This window comes from Zootoca vivipara, chromosome 13, assembly GCF_965207765.1.
Source record: "Zootoca vivipara chromosome 13, rZooViv2.hap1.1, whole genome shotgun sequence".
Lineage (NCBI taxonomy): Eukaryota > Metazoa > Chordata > Lepidosauria > Squamata > Lacertidae > Zootoca > Zootoca vivipara.
The window spans coordinates 48,835,607-48,860,452 of NC_142596.1; the positions used below are offsets into that span (position 1 = coordinate 48,835,607).

At 39.8% G+C, this 24,846-nt stretch overlaps 3 protein-coding genes across 12 annotated transcripts in view; 2 read left to right on the forward strand and 1 right to left on the reverse strand.

Annotated features, from left to right (window-relative positions):
- The window catches only part of GPR146 (G protein-coupled receptor 146), a 48,105-nt gene extending 41,372 nt beyond the window's left edge, over nt 1-6,733 (forward strand). For all 4 annotated transcript variants that reach the window (XM_060282458.2, XM_088656619.1, XM_088656618.1 and 1 more), the window contains one exon: nt 241-6,733. In XM_060282458.2, coding sequence (XP_060138441.1) covers nt 241-1,286 — 1,046 coding nt within the window. In that variant the 3' untranslated portion in view covers nt 1,287-6,733. The remainder of the gene's footprint in view (nt 1-240) is intronic.
- CHLSN (cholesin) overlaps nt 1-24,846 on the reverse strand; it is a 133,771-nt gene that overhangs the window by 76,589 nt on the left and 32,336 nt on the right. Inside the window, exon 1 of one of the 7 annotated variants that reach the window (XM_088656627.1) lies at nt 16,328-16,503. The exons of 5 other annotated variants lie outside the window; for them this stretch is intronic. In XM_088656627.1, coding sequence (XP_088512753.1) covers nt 16,328-16,375 — 48 coding nt within the window. In that variant the 5' untranslated portion in view covers nt 16,376-16,503. Of the gene's footprint in view, nt 1-14,684; nt 14,707-16,327; nt 16,504-24,846 lie in introns of those variants that run through there. One more of the 7 variants, XM_060282464.2, reaches the window with a different exon arrangement.
- LOC118092790 (uncharacterized) lies at nt 15,308-23,738 on the forward strand. Its single transcript, XM_035131325.3, has 2 exons — nt 15,308-15,446; nt 21,901-23,738. The coding sequence occupies exon 2, from the start codon at nt 21,931-21,933 to the stop codon at nt 22,969-22,971; it is 1,041 nt and encodes a 346-aa protein (XP_034987216.3). The 5' UTR covers nt 15,308-15,446; nt 21,901-21,930; the 3' UTR covers nt 22,972-23,738.

Genomic DNA, 24,846 nt, shown 5'->3' on the forward strand with positions numbered 1-24,846 from the left:
ATATTTTAAACTTCTATAATGTGTAGGTAATTAGACAGGGCTTTTTTTCAACTCGGTCGCAGCACCTCTCAGGCAGGCACCATTGCCATTATAAGAGAACAAGTGAGGCGTTCATGGTGAGTTCTGTACCTCTTTTCTAGAAAAATAGCACTGTACAGTATATAGATGAGAGAAAATGATGGATTATTTTCATTTTTTAAAAAGAAATAAATACATATATTGTCTTTTCCCCCCATTTAGGAAAGCTGGTGACCAGCCAAGAAGACATACACGTTAAGGTCACTATGTGGAACTGCGAATCTTTCAATGGTACCAAAAGCATAGAGGACCAGCAGCTTTGCCATGATTTCCATCTTGTACTTTCCATTTTTTCATTGCTCTACCTCATCATCTGTTTCCCAATTGGCCTGTGTTATAATGCCCTACTGGTGCTAGTCAACCTATACAACAAAGCAACTATGACCATGCCAGATGTTTACTTTGTCAATATTGCAATTGCTGGCCTCATCATCAATGCTATTGCACCAATGTACCTTCTAGGACCTGCCAGTACAAAATGGGCCATCTGGAGTTTCAACAATGAAGTCTACATTACCTTGCTTATCTTGTTCAATGTATCATCTCTGGTTATCATGTATTCTACCACACTACTCAGCCTGGACTACTACATTGAACGTGCTTTGCCAAGAACTTACATGTCTAGTGTATACAACACAAAGCATGTGTGTGGATTTATTTGGGGAGGAGCTATGCTTACCAGCTTTTCATCTCTTCTGTTTTATGTCTGCAACCATGTCTCCACTAAAATAATAGAATGTTCCAAAATGCAGAACAAAGAAGCAGCAGATGCCATCATGGTTTTTATCGGATACATCGTACCAGCCATTGCTGTGCTATATGCGCTTGTGTTAATTCTGCGAATACGCAAAGAGGCAACACCGCTGGACCAAGACACTGGAAGATTAGATCCATCAGTACACAGGCTTTTGATTGCTACTGTTTGTACACAGTTCACATTATGGACACCTTATTATGTAACTCTTCTAGTAAACACATTAACTAGTATGCAAGGAAAAATCACGGATGAAAATTACACTAGAGTATTACATTTTACCAAGGGACTGTCAAAATTCTTGGCTTTTTCAAGCAGTTTTGTCATGCCTCTACTTTACCGATACATCAACAAAAACTTTCCAATCAAATTGCGAAGGCTGCTTAAAAAACTGCACTGTGGAAATCAAGGATGCTCTCATGAACGCACGGTTGTTCAGCAAGTTATAACGTAGGTATGAATGAATGCCGGTTGGCCAGAACCTAGTTTGCAAAGCTTATTCTCCAAGTTTCTCTTTTGTGCAGGTCACCTAGCAAAGATGATAGGAAAAGGGGTTTACACTGTAAATCAGGAGCTCTCAGTTTTAAACTATACAGGTAATGAAGATGGTTAGAAAATTGTTCAGATTCCATCTGCAGATTACCCTTTGATTTCTGAGATTTCAATGCACTGATTCAGTTACACTATGAGCTTTGTTCTGAGAATTCTGCCTGGATAAAATCACTAGAGGGCCAAAAAGCTTTGACTGAACACCTAGCACTTTGTAATCTTCTAGAACTAAACAAATATGGTATTTTTTATGTTCCATATAAAATAACATGATTTTTAATTTTACAAAGTGGTTTTATTTCAAGATGAGGAGAGCACCTTTTCATTGAGATACTCATACTCTCCACTAATGAGCATACTGGTCCAATTGTGTAGCACTCTAAAAATGAAGTATCAAGGATAAAATTACTTTAGTATTTAATTATATTTTCTTGCTTATTTTGCAAAATCATATTGTAAAAGGAGCGTCTATTTGCAATTCTAAAATTCTGATTTGCAAATTAATATTTGTTTTAATGTATCTTTAATTATTCATATTTTCCTACATTTAGCAATGCATCAAAAGAAGCATTTATGTCTTTCTTACTTTGTATCACAAAAACATTTCAATCAGTCAGAAGTACTGGTAGCCACTTTTAGAAAAAGTAAGAAAAACAAAAATATTGCTTTACCTAATAAAATGAAGGACAAATTTAATATGAAAAAAATTAAAAAGCACATGGGGTTAAACAGCGTGTATCTAATTGTTATGGTCCACAAATATTCATGCAAATTAACTACATTATTTTAGGGGCTGAGTAATTGTGGTTCTGATTAGCATTTTAAAGTATTACTTCTGTAATGGAAAGGAGTAACTTTAAAGGTTTACAAAAGTTTGTCTTTTCATTATTAAATGAGAGACGGAAGAGGGGCATCTCTAACTCACTTGTGCCATAGAACAGCAACTTGTGTGAACAGGCAGCCTATGAACTGCATCAGAAGCAGGATTCTGATCATTCTAGCCCGAGTTTTTTTAGCTGATTTAGCCTACTTCCTCCTTCGACGGTGCTGCTTTTCTTCCATTCTTGTCACATATTACAAGTCAGTGAAAAGAGCAGGCAAAAGTTAGGCTCCAAAGGGCCACATAAGAAATCCTGTGCACACGTCCACTGCTTTTATTCACACTGCTGCTCAGGGCCCACCCATGAAGTGAGATGGCAGCCTCAGGCAGCAGATCTGGACCTGAAGAACACACCACTTGCCACCACCTCATCTGTGGCCATACCTCCTCCACCTCCACAGGCATGCCCTGTTGCAGGAATCACCACAGCAACATTGGGGCACCCACGCCACAGAGGAGGCGGGAGTATAGTGCACCACGAGGCCGTGGCAGCGGCAATGTGCGCCCATGCTAGGGCACAGCAGTGGGTTTTATTTTACCTCAAGTGGCAATACGTCCCGGGCCACCCCTGCTACAGTTCCAGTTGTCTCCAGAAATAGCCAGAAATAGCATCTGAGAAGGTCAAAGACCACCCAGAACACAATTCAGTGCAGTATGAGGCATTGCAGGTGGAAGGAAGAAACTAGAAATCTTTGTGGGTTTGTAGAAGCACCTCAGAGATATGCAAATGGCTGCTCATTTTTGCCTAAGAAAAAACTTGTTTTGCTTCATGAACACACAGAGTGCACTATACATGGAGAAATCAGGCTGCAGAGATTGATAATCATGCACATTAATACAGCTACATTTTTTCCTTCACAGCCTGATTCTGATTCTATTAGTAATACTGTATGTATTTTTTCAAAGAAACACCCTAAGTTACTTTTTAAATATAGTTACATTCATTTATTGCAGGCATGTCCAACAGGTAGATCACTGGATGTCTGTGGTAGATCAGTGGCTCCCCGCCAAAGAAGCTACAAAACTTTTGCTCCCCTAAAAAAAACTGAACACCTTTGCCCTGCACCCCTAAAATGATCTGAACCACCAAAAAACAGGGCTTTCCTTCCTAAAAAAAAAAAGCTCCATGTCGGTTTCTTCTCAAAAACTTTGACCTGAACCTCCAAAAAGGGGTATCTGAAGAAGTGCACATGCACATGAAAGCTCATACCAATGACAAACTTAGTTGGTCTCTAAGGTGATGCTGGAAGGAATTTTTTTATTTTGTTCCCCAAAAAGGGGGTAGATCACTGCCAGTTTTTCAGTTTTTAACTATGTGAGTAGATCGTAGTCTCTTGGAAGTTGGGCACCCCAATTTATTGAATACATATTTCCGTTAGGTGTATTTTCTTGAAACTCTCTTTAATATAACTTCACTCTGTTGAAGTTTGTCCACATAAAGGACTATCCAGCAGGATCACATAAATGTGGCACCCTGTGTTTTCACACTATATATACCATCACAGTATAATCCCCCCAATGCTCTCCAAATCTCCTTGACAAGAGTACATGATTATGAATTCTTCACATGTTTAGTCTCATAAGTGACTTGTCCTTCAGTATTTCATATTCGGAGTCTAAATTTCACTGCAGCTCCAAGGTCCAAGTATGTTTAACACCAAAATATTACTATCAGCACCAGAGATGCAAGGTTTCCCCTGGTATCTTCTCCGCTAATATAAAACTCTATTATTTTCTTCCTACTGCAGATCCAGTTAAAACCTATAGGTTCAGTAATTGAAAACATACCAATTCTACATCAGAATTGGACATTTAGCCCCATTTGGTCCTGATATGCACTAATAAGATACTGGTAGTTTTGGCAAGAACTTAACATAGCATCTTATTTCCACTGCATAAATGAATGAGCAAGACATCTGGGGTAATTGCTCTCTTCTCTTGCTGCCACACAACATCATTTGTCAAGGTAGTACTGGAAGGGATCTCTTAAGACAGTGGTTCTTGGAACTGAGTGGACTAAAATACAGGATGTTTCACAATTCTTAGTTTAGGTCTTTAGACTCAACTTTCAAAAAAATCAGATTCAATTAGGTTATATTCAGCTTTTTTGTGCTACACAAGTTGTAGAAAGAGCTAAACAAAACAAAGCTGAAATTGCATGACTTCAGGACCTAATGTTCTGATTTACAATATCTACTTGGTGTTTCAGTCCTGCATAGGCTTTATGAAATCACAATGGCCTTTTATTATTTTAAGCACTGAAACTGCCCAGGAGGCTATAACTCTTATATTGTCAAATCTGTTCCTATCAAAGTAGAGACCCCTTCTCAGTAGAGAAATATTTAACCAAATACAACTAGTCTATTAATATTGCCAGGTGTGTTCTAAAAACGAATTAAGCAGAGTGAACTGGTACTGGAATAATCTCCTTTTTAAATTCCACAAACATTATTAAATTGCATAAGACAGAGTATCAGTAATTTCTTTTGCCACTCACAAAATCCCCTGCTTCAGAAAACGTATGTTTATCCACAAAACGTGGCAGGTGTACAGTGGTACCTTGATTCTCAAACTTAATCTGTTCCGTACGTCCGTTTCAAAACAAAGGCGCGCTTTCCCACAGAAAGTAATGCAAAATGGATTAAAAACAATCCCTAAAACAGAAATTTAACATGAAATTTACTATCTAATGAGACCATGAATCCATAAAATGAAAGCAATAATCAATATACTGTACTATAAAATAAATAAGACAGTATTGTAGGTGATAAAAATTAAAATTATTTTTTTTCTTACCTGCACTGAGAATAGTCATTGTTTGGATGGGGGGGACTTTTATCCATTTCCATAGTCACACAATAAATCAGTAGCTGAACTGGGTTCCACACAGTCATAAAAACAAATTAACTGAAAAAACCTCAAAATCAAAAATGCAAAATAGCAAAAACAAAAACACCAAACGTAATCCATTCTGGAAGTCCGTTTGACTTCCGAAATGTTTGAAAACCAAGGTGCAGCTTCTGATTGGTGAAGACACCCTGGAAACAATAGCCAACAATTGCGTTGGATGTTCGGCTTCCGAAAAATGTACGAAAACCGGAACACTTACTTCTAGGTTCCCGGCATTTGGGAACCAAGGCGTTTGAGAACCAAGGTACCACTGTAATGCATTAAGAAATTTTGCTTACTTTTTCTTTTTCTTTTTCTTGGTCTGCTCTCTCACACTTAAAACACCACAGTGGATTTCAAATAACGCTTTTTCAGAAGTTGGTTTCATGGGCTTTATTCAACAATATGTCTGGGACTTTCATTTCAGCTCATTGGATATGTCTTTTTAAATATAAGTTTGAACCCCAGCATCAGTCCCTGTGATAGGCAGACAGCATGAAGCCCCTGGATTGATCAGGCCCAATATAAATATAAAAGGCCTGACTTTCTGCCTTTGCCTAGTCAACAGAATATCCTGCCTCCTGCACTTCAGGCATGCTTTTTACTGGGAAGCTCAAATTCAATTGAGTTATGATACAGTGCAATGTTCTAGAAAAGCAACAGTACTTTGAAAATCGAAAAGGGCAGCAGATATATGGATTGGTTACATTTTATGCAATCAACTCTGTAAGACATTAATATGAAGATTGTTCTACATTTTGAGCCACTTTTGTTCAAAATGTTTGCAAATTTTTCATTTGTGGTAATTTCCCAGTTCTGTGTTTTCTCTCTTAAACTGGTTAAAGATTATGTTTGTGTGTGTGTGTGTGTGTGTTTGTGTGTGTGTGTGTGTGTGAGAGAGAGAGTAACATGCAAATACCCGATCTTTTAGCTGCTTTCCAGATAATGTTCCACAAAACCACCCTGTGCTATTTTTACCTCTAAAATGCCAAACAGGAATTGCAAACACACTTCCATAAACTTTGCATCACATGTGATATTCAGATAAGCTTTGAGATAAATAACTAAGAAGACAACAGGTCAGTCACCTTTATGCCAATAAAAAGCTATGAGTCTAATGGGAAATATAAAGCAGTGAAGATAAAGACATCTAAAGAATTAAAAATGAATTATGATCTTTCTTAAAGCATATTAACTTCCTACTTATCAAATATGGGGCCTTTCCATTTCAATGTCTGAAGGTTTCAGTTACTTTGTATATATGAGCCAAACTGACATTACAATGAATATTACTGTATATATGCAGAGAGAAGCAATCTACTGATGTAAAAAGAACATTTTAAAGAATTTATTAAATTATTTCCTAAGATACAAATTTATCATTTAAAAATAAACTTCTCTAGATCATTAAAGAGTACTGTATATGATTTATATGTGTTCTGAAAGTCAGCACAACAGTGCCATTATTAACAGTATTATTTTTCTCAGAGTAAAGATTAGCATTTTTGAAAATGGTTATGATTTGTAGATCTCCTCTAAATGGGGAGAGATTTATGTCAAATCAATAAACTAATAAAAATCCATCCCCGCCTCAACTTGTGTCATCTTTTCCCAAAGTTTTTATATCTTCAATCGGTAGAGCATGAGACGCTTAATCTCAAGGGAATGGGTTCGAGCCCCAGACTGGGCAAAAGGTTCCTGCATTGCAGTGGGTTGGGCCTGATGACCCTCACGATCCCTACAAGTCTGTTTCAATTATTCATCTATTTTATATCATTTTCACCTGCCCCAACTGCAACAAAACATGTCTTTCCCATATCGGTCTCTACAGCCACAGCACACACTGTAACTCTCCAAGCGTTTGACTTCACCCTCAAAGACACACTCCTCCACTGTCTCCCGAGACAGACCTGGATTTAAATTCTTACACCAAACCTGTCACTCTACAATATACTGAAGGCAGACAATAGGAGAAGTACTTTCACTAGATTAAGTTTGCAGTCATCCAACTTCTAATAAAAGCTAGAATTGTATAATAACTGTAATATGCTTTATAAGGGACTGGCTTTTAAAAATGTCAAGAAGCTTCAGCTGCTGCAGAACCCAGCAATCAGATTGTTAAGTCATCATCACCACATCATCCCAATCAGGCCTAGCACCAAAACACAATACCCTCAAGGTAATGCCAACGACACAAGGGGCTTGGAGGACTCATCACAGCTGCTGCAATTCCTTTATTTACTTGTTTATATGAAGGGGTCCAAAGTTAAGAGAAGGAAAACTGTGCCAATTTCTCCTAAAATACCTATGGGCCCCAACAATAAAACATTAACTACCAACATTCTTGCATAAAAGTCTTCCTGTTACACAGTATTAGAAATTATTTTGGGCAAGTAAATGTATGAGCACTTTGTCTTCAACCATTTTGTTCATCCTTCTAAAAGAAAGTATTTCATAATTCCCAAAATAACAATAATTAAATCTTCAAAAAAAAATTGCAGGGGAAAAAACAAAAAAGGCTTTGGGAAAAGGAGGTGCCCCCCCAAATCAATTTTTTTCTGGGCTCTCGCATCTCTTAACATGCCTCTTCTTCTTATGACCAGCTTTTCATGGCTATTTGAGGGGGGTTTCTTATTCTTGTGGGGGTACAAGAGCCTGCTGTTTGTGGGGACTGTACCACTTTCACTTCCCTGACCACCAGCCTCACTTGAGAAACTTGAAGGATTCCTCCCCACCCTGCTCCCATAACAGAAAGTGATAAATGACCTGCTTTTAGGCTCTACCAAAAATGAGTGCTGGGAATAGGAAGGTTGCTTGCACTCTTCCAAATGGCTCTGCTTGGAGGGCACTGTAGCTTTTCCGCTAGTCATCATGTGGTGAGAAGGTCCTGGCTGACCCAAAGGCAGGTGTGGGAAAGGATTGGATAGCAAGTTACAGCCTCCTTTACTCAGTACCAAGCATTACCCCCCTCTGCATATGAGTGGGAGGAAAATATCCACCCACTGTGGGCTGTTTCTAAGCACAGTTGGCCTCTCCTTGCATGGAGAAGATGGAAACCACTGGAAAAACCATGGCTCCCTTGCTGCACTGCTGGTTCTGCAGCCTTCTTGTTCACCATGTGCTGGGTGCTCTGCCCTATACTGAGAAATGGGGGAGAGGAAGGGGAGGGAGGAAAGGCTGAAGATCAATAGAGTGAATAAAAGATCCATGAAAGAGAAAGAGAGATCAGAAAATGGGGAAAGCAGCCGTGGACCCAACCACCCACAGCTTAAGGCAGGGACCAGGTTGGAGGGTGTGAGATGGCTCCTCTCCAAGACAAGGTGGTCAAAACTTTGTGCACTGCCTGCTAAATTCAGAGGGAGGAGCTGAATGCCCTCCAGGAATCACTGCAGAACCACAGTTCTACAAGTTGGAATGTGTTGGAAGAACTGCGTTTTAGTAAAAAATGGAAGTGGGATTATTCACTCTTCTCCCCTTGCACAAAAAGGAAAAGAAGGGAGCAAGTGAGACCAAGTATCACTGCAGCTTGTTCATGATAATATAAACCATGGTTGCCTGAACCAAGTGAGTGACATAAGCACACACAGGATCTCCCCACTCATTTCAGGCTGCAGCCTCAGGTGCCATGGAGGGAAATGACCTCACAAACAATACCTCCTTGCCTTACTGATGGCTTCAATCACAATTTTCATGTCTTGGTGCTCATGTCAAGATTACTGACAAGCTGTTGAAGGAACTGGATATGTTTAGCATACTAAAGAGGAGACTGGGAGGAGATATGATAGCCATCTTCAAATATCTTAAGGGCTGTCACATGGAGGATGGAGCAAGCCTGCTTTCTCCTGCTTCACAGGCTAGGTCTCGAACCAATGGTTTCAAGTTATGAGAAAGTTTTCTGACGGTAAAAGCTATTTGACAGTGGGACAGACTCCTAGAAGAGGTGATGGACTCTCTTCCCTTGGAGGTTTTTAAGCAGAGGTTGGATGACCATCTGTCATGTACGATCCAGCTGAGATTCCTGCATTGCAGGAGGTTGGAGCTGATGACCCTCGAGGTCCCTTCTATCTCTACAATTGATTCGATGAGCAGCTCACCCTTAGAAATACCAATCTTATTGTTGTTTCTTCAGAAACACCACCCTGTGGTTAACTATAGAATGCAATACAACATTCTCTCATCAATTACCGGTACCTTCATTCTAGAATTGTATCATAATGGATACTCTGAGGAGCACTAATTTAAGGGAGAACTATATATACACCTATGTACACTGCTTAAGTTTAAAATAGTGCCATTCTACTTGAGATTTACTATTTTAATACCTTCTTGTCAGCTGACAAACTTGCTTCCTCTGTGTATTTTGTTTTATTTTTTGTTACATTTTAAAAGTTTTTTAAAATTTGTTTTTGAGGTTTTCAGTTAAGTAATAACAAAACAGATAATCTAAGCAAACAATAACATAAACATGCACATAAGCTGAAACATAAATTAACACACACACTTCTTTTGCAAGTGATAACACAGTATTTTGTACACCGAATACATATATTTTTATAAGAGCTTGGTGCATAGAAATTAATGAAACAGAAGTCCTGCTGTAAATAAAAATTTAAATACTGTAGTATGAAAATAATAATCCTATTAATACTGTAGCAGATCTGCATTTCTGCTCCGGTCCTGCAGCGCCACAGACCACTCCCCTGTTTGTACCTCAGGTTGGTTATCTTTAACTAAATAAATGGCATCCGTATACTCTACATATGCAGCAGGAACACATTATATGTGCATAAGTCTTATCAGTTACAATTAGGCCAAAGGGTTCAACCAGTTATACCACAGTTGTGCCTTTAGCAGATGCCACGCCTGTCCCCTTTACAAAAGAGGTCTTGAGTTCACATTATGCTCCTAATCCTTGCTGAAACCTCAGAAGAAATTGAGGTACAGAACCCACTAAACAAGTCTGTTCCACACTACACTGCCTGCTTCAAAGTCACCTTTAATTACAATGTTGTTGTTCTTTAGTCGTTTAGTCGTGTCTGACTCTTCGTGACCCCATGGGCCATAGCACGCCAGGCACTCCTGTCTTCCACTGCCTCCCGCAGTTTGGTCAAACTCATGTTCGTAGCTTCAAGAACACTGTCCAGCCATCTCGTCCTCTGTCATCCCCTTCTCCTTGTGCCCTCCATCTTTCCCAACATCAGGATCTTTTCCAGGGAGTCTTCTCTTCTCATGAGGCGGCCAAAGTCTTGGAGCCTCAGCTTCACGATCTGTCCTTCCAGTGAGCACTCGGGGCTGATTTCCTTCAGAATGGATAGGTTTGATCTTCTTGCAATCCATGGGACTCTCAAGAGTCTCCTCCAGCACCAAAATTCAAAAGCATCTATTCTTCGGCGATCAGCCTTCTTTATAGTCCAGCTCTCACTTCCATACATCACTACTGCAAAAACCATAGCTTTAACTAGACGGACCTTTGTTGGCAAGGTGATGTCTCTGCTCACTTTCTGCCATCAAGGTTGTGTCATCTGCATATCTGAGGTTGTTAATTACAATAGCAGAGACCATTCTGCTGGGTCATTATTTTTGATATAAGCACATTTACACAGGTTTCAACAACGAAATGCAGTGCTATCTACTAGCCATAGTACCAGCCTTCCTTACTTGAGACCACCTAGGTTACCACTTTAACACTGCTAAGCTTGAGGTCTAGCACAGGCATAGGCAACCTCGGACCTCCAGATGTTTTGGGACAATTCCCACCATCCCTTATGTTCCCAAAACATCTAGAGGGCCGAGGTTGCCTATGCCTGGTCTAGCACTTCCCTACTTGACCTTATCTGAAAGTCGGGGTAGGGGTGGAATAGCAGAGCAAAATGCACTAGTGAGACCAGGATCCCTTTTCTCACTGGCATGCTCAGGTCTCCATTTCTCTCTGTTTCTAGCCTGGTTCCCAGAAAATTCACTGGCTCCTAGGGTTTTGCAAAACTTTTTTTGCATCACTTAAGTCTTGCACAAAGCTCCAGCACCTTGCTCAGCTTGAACAAGGAGTATGTGCAGCTCCAGCGGAATATTCCAGAGAGTATCAGAGCAGGGGAGGGGGAGAGGCACTTGTCTGTGCATCATCACTCACAAGCAGTGGTGGAGGAAGGGGGTGCGGTGGGTGCGGTCTGCCCCAGGTGTCATCACTGAGGGGAGTGACAAAAATATGAGGGTGGTTTTGTTTTGTTTTTTAAAAAAGGGCTCACTAAACTTTTTAGTTCAGTCAAGAAACATAACGAAACGTGGCTGGCACTGGGCACCACACCGTGGGGGCTGGCACTTACTGCCACGCGTCTCTCCTGGGAGTGATGTGATGGCTTGGGCGCCTGCAGGCTCCACACTGCCTGAAAGGGTAGTGTGGGGCTTGCAACTGCCCACCGCCTCTCCCTCAGCCGCCCTACAGCTGAGGGAGAGGTTGCCAGAGGCTCCACGCGGCTCACCCCGCCCCTGGCTGCAGGATGCGCACACCGCACCGGGAATACAAGCGGCTAGCTACACTGCCGCTCACAAGGAGAAAAACCTCAGAAATAATTCTACAATTTTCACGTTTCTGCTCCTGAAAGCTGACACTCTTATTGACAAGCACCTTTATTTGCTTATGCAACAAGACTCAGTAACCTTTTGATTTGATTTGATTTGTTCTGAAGGGAACAATGTCTTTGAAAAAATGTACACATCACTTGGGAAGAAAGGCGAACTAATATCAGTGTACTGGAAGAAGCAAAGATTACCAGTGTTGAAGCAATGATTCTTCAACATCAACTTCGTTGGACTGGTCATGTTGTGTGGATGCCCGATGATCGTCTTCCAAAGCAAATACTCTACTTATAAATGGAAAGCGTAATGCTGGTGGTCAACAAAAAAGGTTTAGACTGTCTCAAGGCAAATCTAAAAATATATAGTATAAACACTGACAACTGGGAAACACTGGCATGCAAGCACTCCAACTGGAGAACAGCCTTTACCAAAGGTGTCATGGGCTTTGAAGACGCTCAAACTCAGGACAAAAGGGAGAAACGTGCTAAGAGGAAGGCATGTTTAGCAAACCCTCATCGTGATCAACTCCCGCCCGGAAACCTATGTCCCCACTGTGGAAGGACGTGTGGATCCAGAACTGGCCTCCACAGTCACTTACGGACTCATTGTTAAAACCGTGTTTATGGAAGACAATCTTACTCGGCTACAAGTGATCACCAAAGAAGAAGAAGAAGACGACGATGATGATGATGATTAATCTGTTGGGAGCCACCCAGAGTGGCTAGGGAAACCCAGCCAGATGGGTGGGGTGGTAATAATAATAATAATAATAATAATAATAATAATAGTAAAATTATTATTATTATTATTATTATTATTATTATTATTTGTTGTCATAACTGAGGAACTGGTGTGCATTTCAGCCAGGATGTGCACCCATGCTGTGCAACCAAACACTCTCAAATGACCCAGGTTAGGTTCATGGGTGTAGCCCGGGAGGCCCAGGGGGGCAGCTGCCCACCCCCCAGATCAAGTAAAACAATAGAAATACAGTGGTGCCTCGCTTAACGAAATTTCCGCTTAACGAAATTTCCGCTTAACGAAAGGATTTTTCGAGCTGAGCTTGCCTCGCTAGACGAATGCGTTTTACGAAAAATTCGTCTAGCGAATCGCGGTTTCCCATAGGAATGCATTGAAATTCAATTAATGCGTTCCTATGGGCAAAAAAAATCCCCCAAAAATCAATGCATTCCTATGGGATTCGCTAGACGAATTTTTCGCTATAAGAAAAGACCCGTGGAACGAATTAATTTCGTCTAGCGAGGCACCACTGTACTTAAATAACTGACAATTCACATCGGTTCTGCTCCCCTAACAAAAGTCCTGTGTCCCCCCGCTAACAAAAATCCTGGCTAGACCCATGCTTAGGTTTCATACCATGGGAAAGCCCAAATGGTGTCGCTTGAGTTGCAGTTTTAATTAACCATTGTTAAGACTTTCTCCAATAATGCATTAGACAACTGTGTGTCTGTAATTGACCACACATCTTTGCTTGGAAAGTGTGATTTTTCTTTTCAGCCACCTCATTGTCAGAAGGGGTGTAAAGGCTGTCAGCTGATGCATAATCCCCTTCTTAACTAGGAAGTATTTATATTGCAAACTTGTCTGTTTGCTACAGGCTTCTCATAATGATTACGCACCCAAGTCACAAATGATTTAAACTCTTAAATTTGCTGAATGCTTGCTTTAATAAAGACTGCAACCTCCTAGAACTGCAGAAAGTTAGCCCTAAATCAGTTGACCAACCACTAAGAAAAAAAGAAAACGCACACTAAAACAGCCCCTTGTGTGCCATCTGAATAAAGTTTACTTTCTTATTGAGCTCATATGACTGTATCCTATGATTGCTCAACTGAATCAAACTGAGACTATAAAAATAAATGTTCAAGAGAAACTACATTTGAAAAGAATGCCCACTTTTTCTTCCTCGTTCAATTTCTAATAGCAACAGTAACTGTCAGAGGGAAATGTCCATGAAAATTACAGGACTGTGTAAATTAAAATGTTTAGAATTATCATTAATTACAATTGTATTCAGCCATCTTGCACACTATGGGTTAGTAGTGAGCAGATTAAATAGACTATCTCTTCAAGGTTTCCCAAACTTGGGTTTCCATTTATAGTCCAAAAATAGCTTGGGAGACCCAAGTAAAATAAAAAAATTCCTTCAGTAGCACCTTAAAGACCAACTAAGTTTTTATTTTGGTATGAGCTTTCGTGTGCATGCACACTTCTTCAGATACGATTGGGAGACCCAACTTTGGGAAACCCAGTCTTAAACATAACCTCTTAATGCATAGGGTATTTTGGACAAACTATTTTATGGACACACCACAATTATGCCTCCAAACCCAGCAAGAAGGTAGGAATCTTTATTTCCAAACTTTTGATTCTAGGCAAAGTATCCCAGGACATTCTATACAAGATCTCAAAGTAGCTGTCTTACTACAAAAGAATTTCAGAAATAGACTGGAAAGAGAAGTTGCTGAATTACAACTTATCACCAAGCTCAAAACCATGGAGGGACCTGGTTTGAACAGAGATATCGGATTCTTATCTCATTATACATGATAAGCGATCTTCAGCCATCTCAACCCTTGCTTTTTCATGCAAATCCATTTGCAGTCGTTTTCGGTCATCAACAGCTATCAGTCAGTCAATCACCCACTTCCACCACCCTTCTGAGTGATCCCCCCTCCCCTCCCCCTCCCCACCCCCTCCCCACCCCTTCTCTACATAAATGCCTGGGGACTTCTATTTCACTGTATCTGAAGAAGTGTGCATGCACACGAAAGCTCATACTAAGATAAAAACTTAGTTGGTCTTTAAGGTGCTACTGAAGGAATTTTTTTATTTTACTTCAACCCAGACCAACACGGCTACCTACCTGTATTCAGCATCAGCTTCTGGAAGGGTGGGGGGAGGGAAGGGAGTGTTTTAATCATTACCATTTATACTTACAGCGATCTCACTTCTTCTAGTCCTTATGCAGCCTAATCAACACTGCTTATGCATAAGAGGGAGGTATCAGCAGACCAGAGAACTCTGAGGTTTCAAGGAGCATAGAAATATATTTTTTAAAAATGGGAATTGAACTTCCACAGCAGCCAAATCACTGAGCACGTTCAGTGGGCATGGAAAGCTGACTGACTGTTAGTGGGAGGGAGATCAGGGGAGAGGAGGGGTGAATGGACCGGACTGGCTGGAATCCTGGACAGGAAGCACTCCATAAGGTAATATTTTGTTGTAGGTCCTACTTGTATAAAATATTGTTCTCTGATATTTACTTGTGCAGCATTTTGAAAATGCTAAACATCTGGACATGTGAAAACATACTTCCAGTATTAGTGAATAGGGGTAGAATGGCTTCATGATTTAAAATAACTGAGAAGCCACTGGATGGCCTCAAAGACTCAAAAATATATGACTAAACACTACTTTTCTGTTCTGGAGTACCAAAACATCACTCTGTGTAGGTCAACTCAAACTTTAAAGTCACATGATGGAGCCATACGCGGGCTAAAATTGCAACGTGTATGGTTTGAATTACATGAATCCAAGTTCCTGTTTCCTACAGAAGAACTGTGGTTTTTTGTTGTCTGAGTTTTCTAACTGAACACGTCACCACACACAGGAAGCCAAGTATGCATTAAAACTTATTTTCCTCATCAATCTGATCATAAAGACAGCATCAGCCTGTTGCATCTGCATTTTGTTTCACGGGTAAGTGACCTACTTTGTTTTAAATATGAAATGTTTTCATCATCACTAAGAACCAAAATCAGTGTGAAAAAGAGTTCTGTACTTCCAACCTCTTTGCTTCAGTAATATGCTTAAAGCTGAACAAAATGCAGCAAAATACCACATCTAAAAAAAATGTTATGAAAATGAAAGAGACCTGGATTTTTCTGTTCTGCTAGAATCCTTTTATAAATAATTAAAGTGTCACAGAATTCTTAAATGTGCAAGAAGCCAGATGCTTCAACTATTTAAACAAAAGGAAGTGGGGAGGAGGAATCAAAACTTTCTACTGCCAGAATGTTGCCTTCTACTGTTTTAGAATAAGACTAAAGCAAGAGTTGCGCACATCACAGATGTTAAACACAACACTGTTGACATTCTTCCTCTGTGTAGAAGAAAAAATATCTTCTCAATTTGCTTGTTTCTGTAGAAACTGTATTCCTTCAATTAAATTCTTATTGTAATCAACTGTATAAGTAACTCAATTTTTTCTCTGCCTCTAAAATCCTGTCTCCGAATTTAACTTATGTCAGAATCCCCAGAACCATCTTTTGCAAAGAATTATAAACACATTTACACTAAACAGCTAAAATAGAATAACACTCCAGTTGCGCACAAGGCTTGCTTGTATAAAAAAAACCAGGGAAGGGCTGTCATATGCTAAGAATCTATACAAAAATAGATTTGGTTTCTAAAACAACGATTCCTAAACATAGTAATGCGGCTTGGAAGCTTTCAAATAAGTTGTCAGTTTAATTCATTAAACTGAAATCCCCAGACTTGAGTGTTTTAAGCAAACGCATGCAAGGGGGAAATAATTTCAAGTTCTGCCTTTCTCAAGAGATTTCCCCCACAGTACTTGCCCTCCTGTAGTTCTCTCCTGCATGTTGTGGGGAATGGTTCGGCTCCATCTATTGGATAATTTATTAGCTGTTGGTCTGAGCCTGAGAACAGGATTCCAGAACATTTTTGTATTCACTGCCAAAACAAATAAAGCCTAACATACGAGCAGCACAATGCTTGAGAAGAGCTCTCTTTAAAATGGAGGAGTCAGAAAAAGTCAGAAAGAAATAAGGGGAAGAACCATCAGTGAAAGAAAAAATCAGAAGTGGAGAAACAGAAGTGAACAGTATACAGATTTTTTTTCCAAAAAAGAAAGCAAATGCATATCCTAAACAAGAACTGCATTCATTTCTTTTTAAAAAATATTTTTTTAAATTTAAAAAATATATTTTATTTATTCATTTGTCTTATATCCTGCCCAGGGCAGCTAACAACCACCATTAAAATAGAAATACAGTACAACAATAACTAAAACATCAACAAAATCCAACTATTAAAACATAACATAGTGAACAATAAACCTTTAACTATTAGGCTCCAATTTTGTTATATTTCAAAAGCCAGGACATTGTGTGTGTGTGTGCGCGCGCTAGGAATAAATGCTATTTCCTTGTTCAAATTATGTTCCAAATAAACCCTGGGGGTTACTTGGAAACAAAAGAGAGGTTCTGCAATGAGAAAAATCTGTAATATGGGAGAGACTCCCCTAAAAGCCAGCTTGCCTACTACAACCTGCTTTCCCTTGTATGCAAAAAGGATCCAAAGAAGAATGTTGGGTTTGTTATAGGACAGACATTCCCTTCAAGTGTGGTAACTATGAGGCCCAATGGCTAGGTTAGTGTCCTGGATAAACTGACTGCACACCTCAGAATACTTCCCAGAATGCTCTGCAACACCCATTAATGAAAGATATGCAGAAGATCCTCAGCAGAAAAAGTAATATGAGAAGGACTGCGTTAAAGCAAAAATTATGAAATCCATGGCTTTAAACGTAATGCATTCTGACTGTAATTTCAGCTGTTGTCATGAAATGATGATATTCTAAGACACTTCATTCTGCAGAAGCCACTAAACAAAGTGAAGGGATGCACAAGCCATGAAGCTTGCTAAAATTGCTGCAGTAAATTTGCTGTTATGCTAGGTAATCAGAGAAAGGTGGTGGTAAAAATTCTTTTCCCAGAGTAATGGAAATTAAAGAACCTCACAATCTATATACCTCCATGTAATTTTTTTCCTCACTAACAGAAAAGGTACTCTTTCCAGTTATAAATGTTTTTCATTTTATTTTACAAAATGGAATTCTCAATGCCACTGTAAGGTTTTTACTAAGAATGTACTACATGGTGATGTGCATCTGATGCATTTGCTGCCTGCTGAGTGTTTTTCACAAAATGCATGGAATCTAAGAGTTCCTTAGAGCCCAAATCCAAAAGATGCATTCAAGATTCCTGCATTGTAGAGTTGGACTAGATGGCCCTCAGGATCTCTTCCAACTCTACAATTCTATTATTCTAGTTGAACGTACTCTGTCAGTTCACAAATGAAAAGCATTTCTTCAACACTCAAGCTGTAGACTACTCTTATATCAGAACTTAGATCTATTCTATCACAACTAGGGCTACCCCACGTCTGGATTTTCCAGGACAATACTGGGATTTCAAAGGCTGAATTGATGTCAGGGGGGGGGGGATTTCTGAAAGGCGGTGCTTTGTCCTGGATCTTCATAGGCAAGTCAACTGGAAAACTCTGGGGTTTTTTTTTTTTTGAGGTCTTCCTAAATAAAAGCTCAACAATTACAACTCTTATTGCCACTTACAAATATGCTTATTAAATGCCACTTTGACAGTTTGCTCATGAGTCAGGAGCAGAAAGGTAGACATTGACAGTACTAATACTAAGCTGGTGATCCATGGACCACAATTTGGGGACCCCTGCAAGATTATTTCAGCCTCAACACAAACACTCACAGATACTAATACTGGCCTACATCATAGAGTTGCTTTTTAAGAGTCACTGAGATAATATGTCATGTGCTTTGAACACTCTTTCAGTGTCTTATAAATGGTATAATTATTGTAATAACCTAGTGGCTTAGGCTTTTGCGGATGTGCTCTCTCACTAAATGCTTTTCTTCTGTTAGCAAACAATCTGTTTCTTCTTCTTCTAACCCACAAGTGAGTTTCATTTCAACTTACATTAATGAAACAGAGTTCACTCTGGTAGCAGAATGGAAAGGAACTAATCCCTTTTACATTTTTTTTAAAAATCCATGCTGAGTGCTAGCTAGCTATTGCCAGTGGAGCAGATAAATCCCTCCCTCCCATTTAACAATTTAGTCTAATATCCTTTGTTTGCAGCCCACCTTCCCTTTCTTGCATCTGATGCTCTGGGTGCTCCAAATCCCAATTTCAAAGCTAACTCATTTTAGCCAACTCCACCTTTTTACTGTAAACTGTGGGTTCTTGCTGCAAAGATACCTAATTGAAAAAGCTGCCCCCAAAAGTTATTGCTGAAGCCTCAATACGTGAAAGGGTTTTGTTGATTTCATCTAGCATAATTCAACCAATGCTGCAACTATGCTGCCTATGATGCTCTAGAACAGGCTTCCTCAAACTCAGTCGTCCAGATGTTTTGAGACTACAATTTCCATCATCCCTGATGATGGTCCTGCTAGCTAGGGATCATGGGAGTTGTAGGCCAAAAAATATCTGGAGGGCCGAGTTTGAGGAAGCCTGCTCTAGAATAACTGTTCAGGACCAAACTGCATGACAAAAATCTGGCCTTCAGTTCATGAAGAGATATTTGTGGCACAGCAGGGGTTTGATCCTGTGTCTTCTTGGTCAAAGTCTAAGTATCAAAGGCCAGTACTTCAACCATTATATCCCATGGCTCTCTCAATCTTGAAAACACTGGATTGGGGAAACTGGGGATCAAAATTCCTTCATGGCTATAAAACCGAGGCAGTCACTATCTCAGCCTAATTCTACCTTACAAGGTATTTGTAGGAAGGAAATGGGAAACAAACAGTGGTACCTCTACTTATGAATAACTCTACTTATGAATGTTTCTACTTACGAACGGAGCTCCGTCCGCCATCTTGGATGCGGTTTAGATAGGATTTTTTCTACTTACGAATTTTTAGATAGAGTTGCTTCGACTTACGAATTTTTCTCCCAATGCATTCCTATGGGATTCGACTTACAGTTTTTTTCGACTTATGAATGTGCATTCTGAACGCATTAAATTCGTAAGTAGAGGTACCACTGTATTCTGCTTCAAGTTCTTTGGGTGAAAGGCAAGAGACATATATAGCTATTTCTGTGGAAGCTTTTGCTCTTATTGCAGGGCTTCATTCCCCCCCCCCACCTAACTAATAGCCAGTGCTGGGGTGGGGCCTGAATCAGGTCCATGGTCCTTATTTGAATCAGATTGTCAATCCATCTTGCTGTTCACAGTGAAAGGAAAGCAACACAAGACCTACATACTTCACGTCTAGCATGGCCCTTACTGAGGGACCTAAATCACAATTCCTTAGACTAATGTACAGCAGAAGGCTGTTGTGAAAACAAGGGGAGGAGGAGGGATGGCAGGATATAAGTCTAATAAATAAATTAAAAATCCATGTTATTACACCACTCTGCACATACATACCCGTATCCCAACAACTGGAAATATTTGCGATCGATACTGTATTTTTATAGTAGATCTCAACTGTTTGAAAGTCTACATGGGAGCCATTTTTGGCTGGATGTCAGAATATGTGTGTGTGTGTGTGTGTGTGTGTGTGTTTCTGTGTGAATAAGCTAATATTATGTTAGCTCAGTCTAACATGAAGGTAAAGGGACCCCTGACCATTAGGTCCAGTCATGACCGACTCTGGGGTTGCAGTGCTCATCTCGCGTTATTGGCCGAGGGAGCCGGCGTACAACTTCCAGGTCATGTGGCCAGCATGACAAAGCCGCTTCTGGCGAACCAGAACAGCACACGGAAACACCGTTTACCTTCCCGCTGTAGTGGTACCTATTTATCTACTTGCACTTTGACGTGCTTTCAAACTGCTAGGTTAGCAGGAGCTGGGATCGAGCAACGGGAGCTCACCCCGTCGTGGGGATTCGGACCGCCGACCTTCTGATTGGCAAGCCCTAGGCTCTGTGGTTTAACCCACAGCGCCACACAGACTAATTCTGAGCATGTTTATTGAGAAGAAAGTCCAACTGAGTTCAAAAGACGTTAGTTCCAAGCTGATGTCCATGTTTGGAAGCATAATCTGGGGAAGGACTATTGTTTTCATGTCCTGTTTCTAAGTCTCTAAGGGACATACCGCTGGCCACTGTGAGATGCAGGATGGTAAATTAGATGAATATTTGGTCTAATGTAGCAGGGCTCGTCTTAGTCTTCTTAAATGTGGCATACAACCAAAGCCTTAAACTTACACTGTAGCTTAAAGCACAGCATTCTAACATTGACAGAACTGTACTAACAACATATAAGCTATGGAAGAAAGTCTTAGGGAGAAACATTATTCCATTATTAGATGAGGCTCTATGGAAACTTCTGATAAGAGACCCAAGGCATTGCAGTGTCCCTGCAATTCACTGTACATATACACTCTGCCTGAATGGATCAGCTTTGCATATTATTGAATGATTTGAAGAAACCACAGTATTAAATCTGGGGATTAATGTGAAAACTGAAATGCTTATGTTACAAAGGAAACAGAAGATGAAATAGCAAACATAGCATGCTATATTTTTTAATTGCAGATATGCTAAAACATCTTTTAATACGAGCACAAAGCTTGGGAAGTAGAAGCTATATTTTAAAATGTACTAATAATTACACCCCAAAAGCTCCATATAGTTTTCTGCATAATTTAAAATATGAAATGTTTATCCTATTGCAGCACAATCCTTTTTTTAAAAAAACCCTGAATAATATTAGCAACAGATTTCTTTCAACGAAGTATATGGAAATCATCTTTTTGATAACGTACAAATCGTGCTTTTAGGTAGCCTATAAAATTACACATTCCATATTTATGGCAGTCATTTTCTGCAGAGCAAACAACTATTGTATCTTTTTACAAAGTCTATTATTTGTTTAAAAGAGAAAGTGATGTCTTTTCATGGTAACAGAATCATGATGGCATCACATGATTGAGCTATTACAGTTAATTCCCTGTCAGCTTCACCTTAAAAAACCCTATCTTTAGGAATTTATAACTGCTATAAACACATACACACAGTTATAGGCTAACAAAAGAGTATAATCAGATAAAAGTGTTAAAAATAAGTTTTTTAAAAAAACAATTATTTTCCCAATTTCCAATAGTTCCATCATGAGACTCGGGGTATTTAAAATTAAAAGGTCATAATATTACTGCTGAAATTCTTACTCTAAGTAAGTAACATTGTGCTCAGGCTCAACAGCAACTCTACATTCCTTTCTGACAAAGCACAGGGCTCTATGATTTGCAGCTGGGGTGCACTTTAAGCACATTTTGACATTTAAAAAATCCAAAGATATGCGCTGGTACTTTCTCACTTTTCTTCTGCTTTGACTATACATTTAAAGTCATTTGTTTGTTTTCCAGTTTGCACGAACACCAAGCAACCTCACAAGAATGGTCTCTCATAATATGACCTGGATGAAGTATCCAAGCCAGAGCCGAGATTCATTCACAAGTTTTGAAGACATCATATTCTCACAACATGTAATATCAAGATTTATGCACTGCTATATTACGCTCTTTGTACCAACTGGTCTACTAGCTGGGATTGTTATTATAGGCATCCTCATCAAGAACCATATGCAGCGCACCAATGAGAAATTAGATATAATGTTTTTTGCTCACACCATCAGCAACATGTTAATGATTCTTTTATCACTCACCATCATCACAAGGCCTGCCTACCTCAAAGCATCCTATTTTGAGTGTGGAACGCTGTCGTTTTTTTTCAACTTGAATTACTTCAGCTCTCAGTACCTTCTTGTCCTCATGGTGCTTAGCTTTTTTCTTTATAGGCACCCACCCCAAAATGCTTTAATTAGTAAGGCACATCACAACCCTATGGTATCTGTTGCATTTGCACTGATATGTGCCTTTTGTGCTGCACTAATAGTGGTGGCACTGCTGGGCATGGAGAATTACCACGAAGAAACAGACTGCCAATTAGATCCTTTATTTGCATGGCCTGAATACGAGATTATTAAATTTACCTTTGGCTTCTGCATTCCATCTTTGGCCAAGCTTCTCTGCTTTATTCTAATGTTTGTTAAAAAAGTTCAGCCAGAAATCCATCCCTCAAGATACAATATTCACCCTTATCTGACTGTTTTGGTTATTACAATAACAATGTTTGTGTGTCGTCTATTTTACAACAGTATGATTCTCTCTAGGACCAGCTTGAAAATACAGAGGACAATAGGGACACCCCAAAATGAGCTGACAATGAATATTGCAGAGATCCTGCTGTTCAGCGAAAGCTGTGTTAGTTTAGTTATCATTCTTTGCCTTCATAAACCATGCAGAATCGGCTTATTGAATGCTATAACTAATCTCACAAAAGTTTGCAGGAGGAGACATGCTAGTAACAGTCCTCTTGAAATACCAGAGACTCATACTGAAGTCTCATCTGGGCCCTCTGAAAATGGATCACGCTGACCTTTGCCTTCCAAAATATTAGCATTAAAGAAAAAAGCTACACATCTGCCAACATACAGAACCTGAAGGAATAAAAGATTTGCAAGCTTTTTTATTCTTACAACCTGAGGAACAAATATTCTCCAGCTGGGGCTGAAAGCTACAATCATAGTTACTTAATGTTCCTCCTGTGTTGCTATTGCACGTCGTTGTTGTGTACTGATGTATGGACAGCAGAGTGAACAACAGGATAGACAACATGGTCAAGAGCTTTTATATAAATAAACTTTTCCAGGATCAACAAAGGGGTAATGAATATGGAAGACTGCATGGGAGAGTGAAGGGAGATCTTGATAAAAGCAGTGTATCACCTAGGATTTGATGTACAAGTTATCATGCACCATAATCCTTCAATCCATACATTTTTATACATTCATAAGGGATACAAGTCACTTGAAGAAGGGCCCCTTTTTCTCTGTTCACCCATCCTGGACCAACAAACACCACCCATGGAATTGTCTAGCCTAAGAAGCCTAGCTTTCAGAATCCAGATTGCTTGATTGTGGATGCTTCTAAAAGGCTTTCCAGTGTACAGAATTGAACAGCACTGTAAGGAACAACAGACGAATTAGTTATACTGAATTATAGACATCGAGGCTCTGAGACTAGAAGTTGTACCCATCTTCAAAAAAGGGGGGGGGGAGAAGATTGAGGTAACTACCGATCCGTCAGCTTTTCGATACCAGGAAAGATCCTAGAACATATAATTAAATGGTCAGTCTGTGAGTACTTAGAAAAGGATGCTGTGATTGCGAAGACCCAGTATGGGTGTCTCAAAAACAAGTCATGCCAGACTCATTTCTTCTTTTTGATAAAGATACAAGCTTGGTGGATTGGTGAATGCTGTGGATGTGGTGTACCTTGATTTCAATAAGGCTTTTGACAAAGTCCCCTGTGATATTCTTGCAGAGAAGCTGGTAAACTGTTGGTTGCACAAGGTTACTGTTAGGTGGATTTGTAGCTGGTTGACCAACAAAACCCAAAGAGTGCTCACTAATGGTTCCTCATCTTCCTGGAAAAAAGGGACAAGTGGGGTGCCACTTGGGAGGGTTCTGTCTTGGGTCTGTTGTTCAATGTCTTTATAAATGAATTGGATAAAGGAGGTGAGGGGGTGCTCATCAAATTTGCAGATGACACCAAACTGGGAGGGGTAGCTAATGTCACAGAAGACAGAATCAGAATTCAAAATAACCTTAATAAATTGCAGAACTGGGCCCAAGCTAAGAAAATGAATTTCAGTAGGGACAAATGTAAGGTTCTATACTTAGGCAGGAATAATCAGCTGCAAGAATATAAGATGGGGTGTGCCTGACTTGTCAGTAGTAAATGTGAAAAAGATCTAGGGGTCTTGTTGGACCACAAGCTTAATAACGTGAGACAACAGTGTGATGCAGCAGCAGAAAAAGCTAATGCTATTCTAGGCTGCATCAACACAAGTAGAGTGTTCAGATCAGGAGAATACCACCACTATATGCAGCCTTAGTCAGACCACACCTGGAATACTGTGTCCAATTCTTAGCACCACAAGGAGGATGTTGACAGGCTTAAATGTGCGCAGAGGAAGGCAACCAAGATGATCAAGGGATTGGAAACTAAGCTTTATGAGGAAAGGTTGAAGGGGCTGGGTAGCCCAGAAAAGAGGAGACCGAGAGGAGATATGATCTTCAAATATCTAAAGGGTTGCCACATGGAGCTTGTTTTATCCTGCTCCGAGGGTGGGACCCAAACCAATGGATTCAAGTTACAAGACAGGAGATTCCGACTAAACATTAGGAAAAACTTTCTGATGATAATAGACTTCATCAGAAGGTGGCAGTCACGCCTTCATTGGAGGTT

Bases quoted from the DNA above. Each gene is read 5' to 3' on its own strand.
- LOC118092790 (XM_035131325.3), top strand. From the start codon at position 21,931: ATGGTCTCTCATAATATGACCTGGATGAAGTATCCAAGCCAGAGCCGA.